The 12,661-nt window shown below is 65.1% G+C and overlaps 3 protein-coding genes across 3 annotated transcripts in view; all 3 read right to left on the bottom strand.

The window, feature by feature from the left end:
- Positions 1-681: 681 nt before the first annotated feature.
- On the bottom strand, positions 682-6,472 carry PYROXD2 (pyridine nucleotide-disulphide oxidoreductase domain 2). Its single transcript, XM_032994771.2, has 16 exons — positions 5,139-6,472; positions 4,777-4,796; positions 4,448-4,541; positions 4,295-4,368; positions 4,037-4,183; positions 3,740-3,893; positions 3,464-3,525; positions 3,249-3,346; positions 2,686-2,827; positions 2,461-2,595; positions 2,266-2,338; positions 2,035-2,191; positions 1,747-1,901; positions 1,513-1,619; positions 1,286-1,406; positions 682-1,065 (listed from the first exon to the last, which is right to left on the bottom strand). Exons 1-16 carry the CDS (start codon positions 6,007-6,009, stop codon positions 995-997), a joined length of 2,481 nt encoding a protein of 826 aa, XP_032850662.2. The 5' UTR covers positions 6,010-6,472; the 3' UTR covers positions 682-994.
- An 82-nt stretch (positions 6,473-6,554) lies between these two features.
- Positions 6,555-11,475, bottom strand: HPS1 (HPS1 biogenesis of lysosomal organelles complex 3 subunit 1). The gene is made up of 18 exons (XM_042790058.1): positions 11,288-11,475; positions 11,071-11,208; positions 10,857-10,999; positions 10,507-10,615; positions 10,145-10,305; positions 9,960-10,062; positions 9,752-9,856; positions 9,590-9,659; positions 9,412-9,479; positions 8,645-8,812; positions 8,394-8,570; positions 8,262-8,329; positions 8,005-8,127; positions 7,837-7,902; positions 7,496-7,640; positions 7,284-7,397; positions 7,063-7,145; positions 6,555-6,772 (listed from the first exon to the last, which is right to left on the bottom strand). The coding sequence occupies exons 1-18, from the start codon at positions 11,384-11,386 to the stop codon at positions 6,610-6,612; spliced, it is 2,103 nt and encodes a 700-aa protein (XP_042645992.1). The 5' UTR covers positions 11,387-11,475; the 3' UTR covers positions 6,555-6,609.
- A 221-nt stretch (positions 11,476-11,696) lies between these two features.
- HPSE2 (heparanase 2 (inactive)) overlaps positions 11,697-12,661 on the bottom strand; it is a 114,064-nt gene continuing 113,099 nt past the window's right edge. Inside the window, exon 12 of the mRNA XM_042790061.1 lies at positions 11,697-12,620. Coding sequence (XP_042645995.1) covers positions 12,455-12,620 — 166 coding nt within the window. The 3' untranslated portion in view covers positions 11,697-12,454. The remainder of the gene's footprint in view (positions 12,621-12,661) is intronic.

Genomic DNA, 12,661 nt, shown 5'->3' on the forward strand with positions numbered 1-12,661 from the left:
GCCTGGCGGGAGGCGAGGCAGGCGGCTGAATTGGGAGCATTGTCTGGGGGAGGAAGAGGGCAGGGAGAGGATGTGAGCTCTGTAATCTGCAGCGAGCAGCTCCCGGCAGCAGCCCGGGAAAGGGGCACACCCCAGGCCTGCCACCGGCTGATGAGTGGCCAGTGAGAGCCGCTGGCTTGCATGGAGCATCTTCCCTGGGGATGGAGGGATGGGGCCCGAGCACGTGCAGGCAGCTCCTGGTAGGAATGGGTGTGTGTATCGGGGGGGGGCAGCTGCCAGTCCTGGCTCCTGCAGATTCTGAGCTGCTGGGTGTGTGGCTGCTGTACCCACAGCCACTGAGGGCCAGGGGAACAGAGGACAGTTGGGGGCTTCAGGTAGCAAAGCAGGTGTCAAGCAGCTCCCTGGTTCTCTGCTTGTTCTAGGCACCTTGGGGTAGTCCAGGGTAGCCTGGGGCTGGGTGGCTCCAGCCAAATAGTCCTGGCATGCACCTGAGCCTACATTACTGAGTGGAGGAGAGGTTTGGGGGGCTGGTTGTCCCCATTCACTGCTCTGGGACATGCTTGTCCCCTCTGACAGTTCTCTCAGGGCTCCATCGCCAGCCCCAGTGCAAGATGGCACAGTGTAGCCCCCCCCACTGGCATGTTGGGAGCTGCATGAAGAGCTGAAAAAACACAGTGAGAATTCTCAAGACAGAGCCTGGGCCAGGGTTTATTTCCACAGGCGCAGGCAGGGGCTGAGTGAGACGACTTGCCACGGGCACCTGATGCAAGGCTGGGCTGTGGCTGTGGCAGCCTGAGAGCAGCCACGTGTTTGAGGTGACGGTAGCAGCTGGGAGCACAAGGGACCCTTCCAGCCTGCACCCCCCAGCTCTCAGGGGATGCTGCTGCCCTGCAGTGCCTGGGAAGCGAGTTGGGGAAGGGCAGGGCTTTGCACGGGGTCAACACGGCCTGCTGCAGCCACAACTCTGCATAGGTGAAGTCAGTCACCACTGCCATCACAGGCGCCTGAAGTCCTCGAGGGCCACCTGGGCGGCATTGCGTCCCGCTGCTCCCATCACTCCTCCCCCTGCAAGAGAGCAGAAATAGGGAGTGGTGGGCAGCTCCTGCCCCAGGAGATGGGGCCCAGGGCTGCACCAGCAGCGCTGGCCCATCTCTCTGCTCGTGCAAGGGCAGAGAGGGGAGTGGACACCCCCCCACACACACTCTGTGCCCTTATGCCTCTTCCACACATCCCTGCCCTCCTTCTGCAGCCCCCTAGGAGGGTCCTAGCTCCCAACCCTGCTCACCAGGGTGGGCTCCACTTCCACACAGGTACAAGCCAGAAATTGGGGACCGGTAGCCTGAGTAGGATGGTGCCGGCCGGGCAAAGTACAGCTGGTCCAGAGACATCCCTCCATGGAAGATGTTCTGCAAGCAGAGCTCTGTGTGAGCTGACTGTATGTGGCCCAGGGCTGCGTGCCCACCAGTGCTGGCACCGGAGTGATGCTCATAGCTGAACCCACATGGTACCCACCCCACCGGGCAGCCCGAAGATCCTCTCCAGGTCTGGTGGTGTCAGGATGTCCCTGCCAATGACGGATGCCTTGAACCCCGGGGCATAGGCTTCGATGCAGTCAAACACTAGAGAGGGATGGAGGGACTGGTGGGCAGCTTTGGGGGGACGTGGTGACCAGCCCCTAAGCAGCTCTGCCCACAGACAGGGACCAGTGCTCCCAGTGTTACCTGGCTCTGTGTAAGCATTACGTACCCGTGTCCGCGTATGCATTTCTGGCCTGCTCGTCCCAGGGCCGCCCACCCACCAGCACAGAGGGGGTGTATTGGGTGAAGAGGGACACGACGTGGCAGCCCTGTGGGGCCAGTCCTGGGTCCAGTGCCGAGGGGATACAGAGCTCAATCATGGGCCTGGGGGAGCAGGACACCAACCGGGCAGGCAGAGGGAGACCCAGCCACCCCAAAACTCTTCCCCCAGCAGCACCCACCATTGCTGTCCTGCCCCTTGCTCAGGGCACCAAGATTTGCCGGTGCACGCTCCTACCTGCTGGAGGGGTGCCCGTGGGTGGCCTCAGTGAAGGCCTGGTGCAGGAGGTGGGTGCTCTCGCAGTTGAGATGGATGGAGCACTGGTGGTGGGGCAGGGGTTGGCCGTCGTGGGCATTGGGGGCGGCCAGGAAGCTGGGCAGCCGATCCACCGCCACTGGACGTGGGAGGGAGGGAGAGAGGGAGTGGTGTGCAGCCTCTTGCAGTGGAGGTGGTCCTGCTGCTACCTACCGTTGATCTTGGTGACGGGGGAGCGTGTGTCAATCTGCCGGATCCGCTGGACAAAATCCTCTGGCAGCTGCTCCTGGGGTGCGAGATGCCAGTGTAGAGGCTCGAGATGCCAGTGTAGAGGCTGGCTGTGAGGGTCAGTGCAGCTGGGGGGGACACCACCACGCCAAGCCCCCACCATCCCCGTATGCCCCATACCTGGGGGATGAGCTCCAGGAAGGTGATTTGGGGGGAGGCGTTGGACAGCACCAGTTTGCTCCTCACCTCTGTCCCATCCTGCAGCGCGATCCCCTGCGCCCGCCCATCCCTGCCCAGCAGCACATGGCACACTGCCTGGGCACGGGGAGGGACGGGACTTCACCAAGAGCATCCCTGCTGCCTGCAGGCCAGCCAGACAGCTCCCCGTGCCCTGACACCCCATACCTTCTCAGCAAAGATGTGGGCTCCCCGGGAAGCCGCTGCATTGGCAAGGGCTTGGGACAGGGCCCCCATCCCTCCAGCCACGTAGCCCCAGGCCCCTCGTCGTCCCTCCAGCTCGCCCATCACATGGTGCAACAGCACATACCTGTGGTGTCAGGACCCATGTTAGCTGCACACCGAGGGGACAGGTCTGTCCCCTGCATGAGCCATAGTGAAGATGGTGTCATGACACCCAAAAGTGGGACCGTGCCAGCTTGTAGGATGCCAACTCTGTTACAGGGAGCACCCACCAGCCAGGGCTTGAACTGACCTTGGGACAGAGGTGTCCAAACAGCAAAAGGGAAGGTGGGGACCACTCAGGACAGCCATATGGCAGGGATGGGGGGCAGCCCCTTGCCCAGCCTCAACTCCTGAGTCACCCTGGCAAGGCTGAGTGGGCAGCAGGAGGGAGAGGCGGCGGGGCAGGGCATGGGGTACCAGGATTCAGCAGAGCTGAGGAGCTGCTGGCACAGAGGATGGTGTTGGGGGATGGTGCAGCCACCAGCCCCGGGGAAAGGGATCCTCACCCACTGCCAGGGGTGTGGGGGCTGGCCATGGCTCCAATCACCGCGTCAGTAGCCAGAGTCGCCTTCAGGGGCTCCGACTCAAACCACTGATCCAGGATCTGGCCCAGGAGAAAAAGAGAGCACCAGGCTCGGGGTGGGGGGGCTGCCGCAACACCATCACAGGCAAGCAACAAGGCAGCTGGTGGCTCCACACCGCTGCTACTGGCAGCACTCACCTTGGAGATGGGGGCTGTGAGCACCTCGTAATAGCGGGGCAGCTGCCGCCCCAGCGCCAGCCCTGAGGGTGGAGAGGTGGTGTGAGACCTGCGTGGCTGTGCCGGGGCCAGCTGCCTGTGCCCGGCTGGGTTTGGTGGTCAGGCAGTGGGATCAAGGTGAGCAAGCCTGCCAGAGCCTGCCAGCCCAGCTGGGGCTCCTGAGGAGAGCTGCATCACCCATCCCAGGTGCAAGCAAACACCCACTGCCATTGGGGTCCCCCGGCATCCCAGACATACCTGCCCGCAGCAGGGGCCGCAGAGCTTGCAGGGCCCTGAGCTGCTGGAGCAGGGACCCCTGCCCCAGGGCAGCTGTATTCACCGGGGGGGCATCCAGCAGCGGGTCAAGGGCTGAGACCAAGCGCCCCATGAACGCCTCATACTCAGGGTAAACCTGAAAGGGGACAGTGTGGGGACAACAGGGACTGTGCCATGGTGGGTGCAATGGATACCTCAGCCAGGAGCATCCCTGCAGCTCCATGGGCAGGGTAGCCCCTCGGGGGCCTTGTTGAGCTGGGTGCATGCCCCCCGTGGTACCTGGGCATCCTTCTGGGAGAACTGAGCAATCTGCCGCTGGGTCTGAGCCATATCATGCCCCAGCAGGAGGGAGCGGGGGGGGCTCCTGTCTTCCAGCAGTGGGGTGAAGGAGTAGGGGTCCCGCGGGAGCACCCTCAAGCCATGCTGCTGCAAGACAGGGATGGCAGGACCCAGTCTGTGGGGACAGCCTGGCAGCGGGAACATCCTACCAGTATGCCCGGAGGTGCCAGCAGCCTGGCAAGGGATTGGTGTCAGTACCTGCAGCTCCAGCTCCGCGTAGATCTGCGGCCTCAGCAGGCTGAGCAGGTAGGATGCCCGGGAGAACTTGAAGCCTGGAAGACATGGGGTGGTGTGGGGTGCCCGTACCCAGGGCTGGCTGGAGGCAGGGGGACAGGAGGTGTGCAGGAGTACCTGGCACGATCTCCTCAGTGACGGCCGCGCCGCCCAGCACGTGGCGTTTCTCCAGCACGGCCGTGCGCAGCCCTGCTCGCTGCAGGTAGGCAGCCTGGGGGGAGCATGGCATCATACTGCCTGTCCCTCCAGGTGGGACATGTCCTTGTCGCCCCAAGCAACCTCTTGCACATGGTGTCCCCCTCACCAGGGAAGGTCCCGCTCCCCACAGCCCCGTGGGAGCCTCGAGCCCCACGGGGACTGCACCAACACCCTCCCTTTGCACAGCACAGACCCTCCCCAGTCCCCCAGGGATGGAGGAGAGCCAGCACCCAGCTCTCGGTACTCACTGCCACCAGCCCGTTGTGCCCTGCAAGGAGAGAGGGAGGTGAGCTGAGCCCGGCATCAGGGCAGTCCCATGGCACAGGGCACCCTGCCATGCCTGACACACAGGGCTGCCACAACCACCCAAATAACGGGGTTCTGGACATGGGGATACAGGTGACAGGGAGCATTCTCCCCTGGCCCTAACAGTGCAGGGGAGGGAGACAGAGATGCTCAAGGCAGATTTCCAGCTGCGCCCTGCACACTGCAGGGGTTGCAATTTCTGCCTGGCCATGCCAGTCCCCTGTATTCTCCCTGGCACAACAAGCACGCTGGGGTCCCCGATGGCTCCCCGCAGCCCGGCACTGGCTCCCTCGCCCCCTGTTACCTGCCCCGATCACCACGGCGTCGTACTCCCGCTGCAGCCGGTCTGCAGCCCCAGCATGGGCCAGCCGCAGGGACAGACGCCAGCCCTGCAGCCAGCGGGGAAGGCAGCCAGCGCCCAGTCTTGTCCGGAGCCCAGTTGCCATCGCCCCGCAGTGCCCAGCCATGGCTGCCCTGCGCCCGGCAGCCTGGACTTTGCTTTCACGGCGGAACTTTTCCCAGGGCTTCCGGGCACGGGGAGGAGTTGGTGGGGGGCCAGAGTAGGGGATGCCTTGGCGCAGGGCTGGATGCTGCATGCCAGGGCTTGCGGGGAGGCTGGGCAGGACAGGGGCACGCACCCAGCACTGCCCCACCGGTGCTGCCCACAGCAAGGCATTGACCCTGGCAGAGCTTTGCTGGGGGCTTGCAGGGGAGCTGGAGACCTGGCTCAGTGCTGAGAAGACAACAGGGCTGCATTCTGCCTGGTGCTCAGCAGGGTGGCACGTGCCACCCCAGCCTGTACGCCAGGAAGCTGCTGGGCAGGCAGGTAGGGGCCCAAGAGCCCCCCAGCCCCTGTTGTGCTCCAGGGAGAACCCAGTGGGATGTGGCTGGGGTGATGGACCAACAAGGACTGTAGGACAGGGGGTGCTTGGCCCCACCTTGCGTAGGCAGGCCCCAAGCACAGTCCTGAGAGCAGTGGGAAAAGGGGCAGCCTTGGGGGTTATCTTGGCCTTGAACCCAGTGCTGTTGCTCTGCAGGGCAAATTCCTGCCCAGCAGGACGGGGCAAAGGCCCTACCATGGTCCAGTGCTCCCTGAACTGCCATTCCCAGCCCCAGTGAGCAGCATAGAGTGACAAGGGGCCGCGACTGCCAGAGTCCTTTGGGACTGGTCCCATCCCCAGCTGTGCCTGGGGGGTTTGCACGTTCACTGAGCCCAAATGTGCTTGGGAAACACATAAGCTGCCTCGGCTTTACCCACTGTTCACAGCTGAGCTTGGCCCACAGCTGACTGGTGCCCAGGAGTCCAGGTACAGGGAAGGGGCTGTAGGACACGCCGCACCTCCCCAGAGCCTGCCAAGCACCTGAGAGCCCCACACCCCACATTTAGAGTCTAGGGGGAAGGGGGATGCACCCTGGGCCGTTCCTCCACACAGGCTTGGCTACTCCATTTTGTTCTCTGGCCAAAGCCTGGCGGTGATTCGAAGCCAATGCTATAAATCCTGCTTTGGAAACACGCTTTTCAGCAAGATGGTGATTTGCCAACAACCTCTCAGCCCTACTCTCTGCACGTCCCTGGAGGCTGCTGGGTGCCAGCAAAGCCCACAGGGAGTGGGGAGGCAGGCAGCGCCAGCCCAAGCTGGGCTGCAGGGTGGGAAGGCTGCCCATGGCTGCCTGCAGGCACAGCCAACGGCACACAGACACCGAGAAAGCAGCCCAGGCGCCAGGAACACCCACACACCCGCTTTAATCCTGGCCCTGAGGTGGTTGGAGGCAGCTCAGAGCAGGGGGATGCGGGAGGGCTCCCAGAGCCGCCGGGCCAAGTCGCAGGCCTGTTGGACCATGAGCTCAGAGGGGATGATGCCCAGGTGCACGGTCAGCAGCTCGTAGCACTTCACTACCTCTGCCTGGTGGTTCTTGCTGTAGTAACGCAGCAGCTTCCTGGGAAGGAGAAAACAGGGGGCCTGGCAGGCACAAGACAGACTGATACCCCTTTTTCAAACCACTCTCCGCCCCCCCCCAAAAGTCACTGTCAAAAGACACAGTGCCCATCCACTGGCGGGATCGCAGCACCAGGGTGGGGAGATGGGCTGGTGCAAACCCTGGTGACACCGCAGCACTGGTACCACACTGCAGCAACATCCTGGCGAGGACAGCATCACTCACAGGGACACCTGTGCCAGCACAGGCCTGGGCCCTGGTGCCAAACCGCAGGGCTGGGGACTGCTCACCTGTAATAGTCTCCTGCCAGCATCCCAATGGGAGCAGAATCATCAGAGAGAACCGGTACCTCCATCACCTCCAGCTTGTAGCCCTGGGGAGAGATGACAGCAGAGGGGAGGAGCAGGGAAGGGACCACCGAGGAGCCGGAACCAGCTGTGCCTACAGCCCTGCTCCCCACTTCCAGAAGGTGCTAGGGGAGAGGGGTTCAGCCCCTCCTGGCCCCACGTACCAGCTCGTTCTCAAACCAGAGGAAGTAGGAGCAGCAGTAGTCACCATCCTGCAGCATGAGCGTTGTGTAGCCCTTCTGTAGGTATCGCCGGGCCAACGCGATCAGGGACCAGACCTGGGGGGACAAGGGGCACCTGAAGTCTGAGCAGAAAAACCTCCAACCATCACCCCCTCCTATGGTCCCCACTGCACACCTAGCTCCACGAGCAGTACCTTTCTCTTGATGAAGGTGGCCAGGGGGCCCTTGCCCAGCTCTGAGCTGGACTTCTCTGTCACGCTGAGTGAAGGTGCCATCATCTGCCCAGCCGTGCGATCCACGTAGATGAAGTGCACCAGGCCAGGAAAGTCCTCCAGGTACGTGGGGTGGGTTAAGGGTATCCAACAACCCTGATGCCCTTCCAGGACAGCCCCTGAGCCTTGGGGAAACTGCCTTTGCCCACCACACTCCTCCCCTTGGGCCTGGTGCTGGGGGGACAGGGTCCCACTCCCACCTCTGCTACCCCCTTAGGGACCCCTCCTCACTGGGATGGGTTCCCAGCTGCAGGGACGGGTATGACACCATGGTGATATTGCGCCTGCTCTTCACCAGCAGGAAGTCCCGCCAGTCCAGTAACTTCTCCCTGCCAAGAAGAGTCACGGTGAGAGGCTGGGACCCCTCAAGCCCCCCCACAGCGGGGTGTGGAGCAGCCCCCCAGGGATGCCGGCCACCCCCATGCACTCACCTCATCAGCTTTTGGGCACGGTCCCGCAGCCCCTGGGACAGGCTGTGGCCGGTGGAAGTCAGGAAGAGCTGGCGGTACACGGAGCAGAGCTGCCGCTTCACGTTGGCCACTGCCTGCAGCAGCCTGAGCCGGGAGACACAGACAGTGCCAAGTTTGGCTCCTGGGTCCCCAGCACCGCAGAGACAGCTGTGCCACCCCTTGGGTTGGGAAAGGTCCCCCCCTGCCCCAGAGACTTTCCCTGGCCACCCCATACTCACTCCAGGGAGTTCCCAGGCTCGCTCCGGGAAAATATCTTGTTCTTGAAGTCCACCCAGGTGTTCTGCAACTAGAGAGAAACAGTGTCAGGCTGTGGGGACAGCAGGACAGGGTCCTCGTGTCCCCATTCCCACCTGGATGTCCTGCCCACTCAGCTTCTTCACGAACTTGTCCATGCGCTGTCGCAGCTCGGCCATGAATGGGTAAGAACGTGGAGCTCCCACCTCCGGCCCCTCTTCCAGTTTCCTCTCCAGCAACAAAAAACCATCCAGCAGTTGGTACAGGGTGACGGCCACCGGGGTTGTGGGGCCCTGATGGGGAGGGGAGAGGTGTATCAGCCAGGACCCAGCCCAGCATCACTTCCCTCACCTTAGAGGCAGCTCACCTTGGTCAGGAGGACAAGGGAGATGCCCGGCCAGAGCGGGAGGCAGTACATGGTGTGTGGCAGCAAGGGGCAGTAACCTTCCCGCAGGTTGGCGTCCAAAAAGATCCTTCTGGGGTTTGAAGCTTCAGGAACGAGAGGCCCCAAGGTCTGGAGCAAGTCCTCTGCCATCTGGGGAGGGAGGGGAGATGCTCAGCCCCCCACGGGGATGAGACAGCCCACACCAACCCAGGACGCTCTGGAGGGACACAGCAATGCCCTGAAAGCTGCAACCAGGCACGACTGAACTGAGGGAGCTGGAAGGGCCACGTGGCCAAAGGTCAGCAGTGAGGGAAGTGCCCAGGGACCCCAAATGAGCAGCAGGTAAAGGGGAAGCTGCTTGCAAAGACACAGGTTGCAAACGCCTTCTGCCAAGGCTAGCACTTGCTTGCAGGGAGTGTGTGAGGCTCTGCAGCATCTGTCAGGGAAGCAGCCCAGAAAGCCCAGAGGCAGCAGAGGGAGACACCAGACTGCTCTGAGACAGCCCCAGCCCCTCTGTGCTGACAGCTCTGGACAGGGAGACCATAAGCAATGCCTCAGAGAGGGAGGTCAGAGCTGTCACAGTTATGCACAACATGGGGGATGCAGGGCACACCCCCAGCTCTAGAGCCTGGCTCTAGACCCACAGCTGCAGCACAGCAAGGAACAAGTGACAAGGACTGGAGACCACAAAGAGCACCAGGACAGGATGAGATGTAGAACCACGAGGGACTGCAGGAACCCTTGCTCACCTGGACATCTGCAGCGTCTGCCTCCTCGGTGCTCAGCATCTCAGCGCCCTCCAACCAGCTCTCACTGCCTGTGGGGAGCACGGTGGGTTACCGTCCCCCCCAGCTCTCCACGCAGCTCTGGAGCCTCCACAGGGCTGGAGGGGTGTGGGGCAGGGCTGCTGCCCAGCTGGACACTCACCTGTGCTGTGCCTGCCCGGAGAGGGCTCGGGAGTATAGTAAACCTCAGGTACGGAGAGATCATCTGTGTCCTGCCGGTGAGAAGGGCTGGGTCAGCAATGGGAGTGATGCAGGCAGCCCAGCCAGCATCCCCACCCCGGAGCTCCCGATCCCAGGGACTCACCTGATCATCTGAGTCCTTCTCCGCAGCCCTGTAGGAGCCAGGGCTGTTCACTGGGATGCTCTCGCTTCTCTTGGGTCCCTGGGGGAGCACATTCCCTGCCGTGGACTTCCAAAAAGAGGGAAAAAAAGTTAAGCCCTGGCCACCAAGGCATCACCCTCACAGGGGCACCCCAACTCACTCCCCCCCTCCCCGCCCGGCTCTGGAGCACCTGGGGGCTGAGCTCCTCCTCGGCGCTCTGGCTGGGGTACAGGTCCTGCACCAGGAGGATGAGGACAAGCAGGTCGGCAGGACGGATGGAGCTGGCGTTGCGGCTGCGGGCCAGAGAAGGGAAGTGTCAGCCAGGAGGGTGAGTGGCTGCCCTGGGGAGGGTGGCAGGGCCGGGGCTGGGCACACCTGGAGTAGAAGGCCAGCAGCTTGGTGTGCACCAGGAGGAAGGCATGGCCCACCTCGTCCCCACCACGCTCGGGGCTGGTGTTGATGTACTGCACTACCTGCCCCTCCAGGAACTCGATGCACTGCTCGCACAGCTGAGGGTGGATCAGCCGCTCCACGGCCTGCGGTGCAGGGAGGGGGGAAGGCTCCTGAGAACCCCCCCCAGACCCAGCCACGCAGCCCCGGGGGGCAGGTCTGAGCTTCCACTGCTCCAGGGAGCTGCCCCAAAGTCCCGGCCCAGTCTTTCCCCACATCCCGGCACTCCACGCAGGTTCACATCCCTGGGACACCCCAAAGGTGAGGGACACCCCAGGGCACATTACCTCCACCGCAAAGCTCTGGTCCTCCTCCCGCAGGCGGCTGTAGGTCTCCAGCAGGCCCCGCAGCAGGCTCCAGACACGCTCCCGCTGCTCCGAATCGGCTGGCCGCAACCTGCAACGGCCGCAGAGCGTGAGCTGAGAGCCAGCCGTGCCCCCCCCCCAGGTGGGATGGGCACCCCGAAACCCATCTGCAGCCCAGCAGGCAGTGGGTCCTGCTGCATGGGGTGGGGTGTGGGGTGTGGCAGTTTGCAAACACCCACTCCCAACCCCCCGGGGCTGCACGACCGGACTGCTCGGCAGCTGCCCGGGCATCCCGGCGTGCCAGCCCACTCGGGCCGGCCGTGCCCGCTCACTCCTTGCGGATGAGGTGGGAGTCGAGCGTGACGAGGCCACAGTGAGCCTCCACCAAGCGCCGCAGCACGAAGAGTGTCCGACGCAGGTCGTCCTCGCTCTCCGTCCCGTCGCCGTTCACTGCGATGTACAGGCAGTCCCCGAACTGCAACCGGCAGCGGGGTCAGGAGGGGGACGGCCGGGGCTCCCCGGTGCCGGTGCCGGTGCCGGCCCTACCATGTGCAGAACGTGGAGGTGCCGCCCACGCTCGGTCGCGAAGCAGGTGTAGGTGTCGGCGAGCTTCTCCAGCAGCGCCGCGCAGGAGATGATGAGGGGGGCGAAGAGGGTGTTGAGGCTGTCCTCCAGCGCCGGGCCCTGGGGCACACGCTCCGGGGTCAGCGCCCACGCGCGACCGCGCACCACTCCTCCCACGCCCCGTCCCGTCCCGCCCCACCTGCCCGGCGTGGGGCGGCCGCAGCCGGCGGAGGAAGGCGGCATCGGCCCAGTAGAAGAGCAGCTCGGCCGCGGTGCTGGCGATCAGCACGCAGCGCATGGCGCGGCGCGGCCCGGCCCACGGCGGGGGGCACCGGGACCGCGCGGCTCCGCCCGTCCGCCGCACGCCGCTTCCTGCTCCGCCGCGCGTGACCGCCGCGCCCACGCCCGCGCGCGCAGCGCCCCCGGCGGCCCGGCGCGGCCCTGCACCGTGGGCCCTGCCCCCCCCCCGCGCCCCGCCCCGCCCCGCCCCCGCCCTCTGCCCCGGCCCCGTCCCCAGCCCGGCCCCGGCCCCGCCCCGGCCCCGCCCCCGGCCCCGGCCCCCGCCCCGCCCCGGCCCCGGCCCGCGGCGGACAGAAGACGCCGGCGCGGTTGACAGCCCAACTTTATTACACCTCCGGCGGCGCCCCGGCGCGTCCCGGCTGCTCCTGCCCCCTCTCCCGGGCAGGACACACTCACGGCCACGGCGGCCGCCCGTGGCGGGGCCGGGGCTGCCCGCTGGCCCGGCCGCCCGCCCCTCCGCTCCGGACCGTATAATTTAATTACCGACATTTCCATCCGCGGACCCGCGAGCCCCGCCCGGGGCGGACCCCGGCGCCCCTTCTCCCGGCCCGCCCTGCCCGCAGCATCCCCCGCCGGTCCCGGCCGGGCTGGCGGCAGCAGAGGGAGCTGCTTCCATGCGCTTGCTGCACCGGCAGCGCTGCCCACCGCCCGGGAAGGCGCAAAGGGGGGACCCGGCTGCTAGAGGGGTCACCCTGAGGGCCAGCGGGATTGGGGGGGCCGGGGAGGGCGCCCACCCCGGGCTATACCCCAGCCCTCCCCAGCAGCCGGTGGGCACCAGCCCCCGGGTGCTTCTCGCAGCTTGCGGGACGGGTGGCGGCAGGCCCTGCAAATTCGCCGTTGCACCGCTCCGGTGGGATCGCGGCCAGGGCCAAGCAGAGCTCTGCAGCCACAGGACGGGAAAGAGGGTGCCAAGCTGGAAGACATCCAGGGTGCGAGGACGAGGGCACGGCACAGCACCCACCCAACGTGGCCCTGCTGTGATGCTGTGGGGGGCTGCCGAGGCAGCGTGTCCTGGGGAGTGCGCGGGGGCAGGAGCGGGGCCGGCAGGTCCGTTCTGGGCCGTGGGCTATCGGTACCGGCAGGCCAGCGCGTTCACGTTCTTCACCACGTAGAAGCTCATGGTCAGTGGGGGGATGACCAGGGTGCGGCCAGCCCGCAGCGGACGAGGCTTTAGCTCAGGGAGGGTCCCGTCATCCACCATGGCCAGCGGCTGCCCATTGAGCTGGACCGACCTATGGGACCAAGAGAGGGTCAGGGTGGTGGCATCAAGGAC

Source organism: Tyto alba, unplaced genomic scaffold (assembly GCF_018691265.1).
Source record: "Tyto alba isolate M040663 unplaced genomic scaffold, T.alba_DEE_v4.0 Super-Scaffold_1, whole genome shotgun sequence".
Classification (NCBI taxonomy): Eukaryota; Metazoa; Chordata; class Aves; order Strigiformes; family Tytonidae; genus Tyto; species Tyto alba.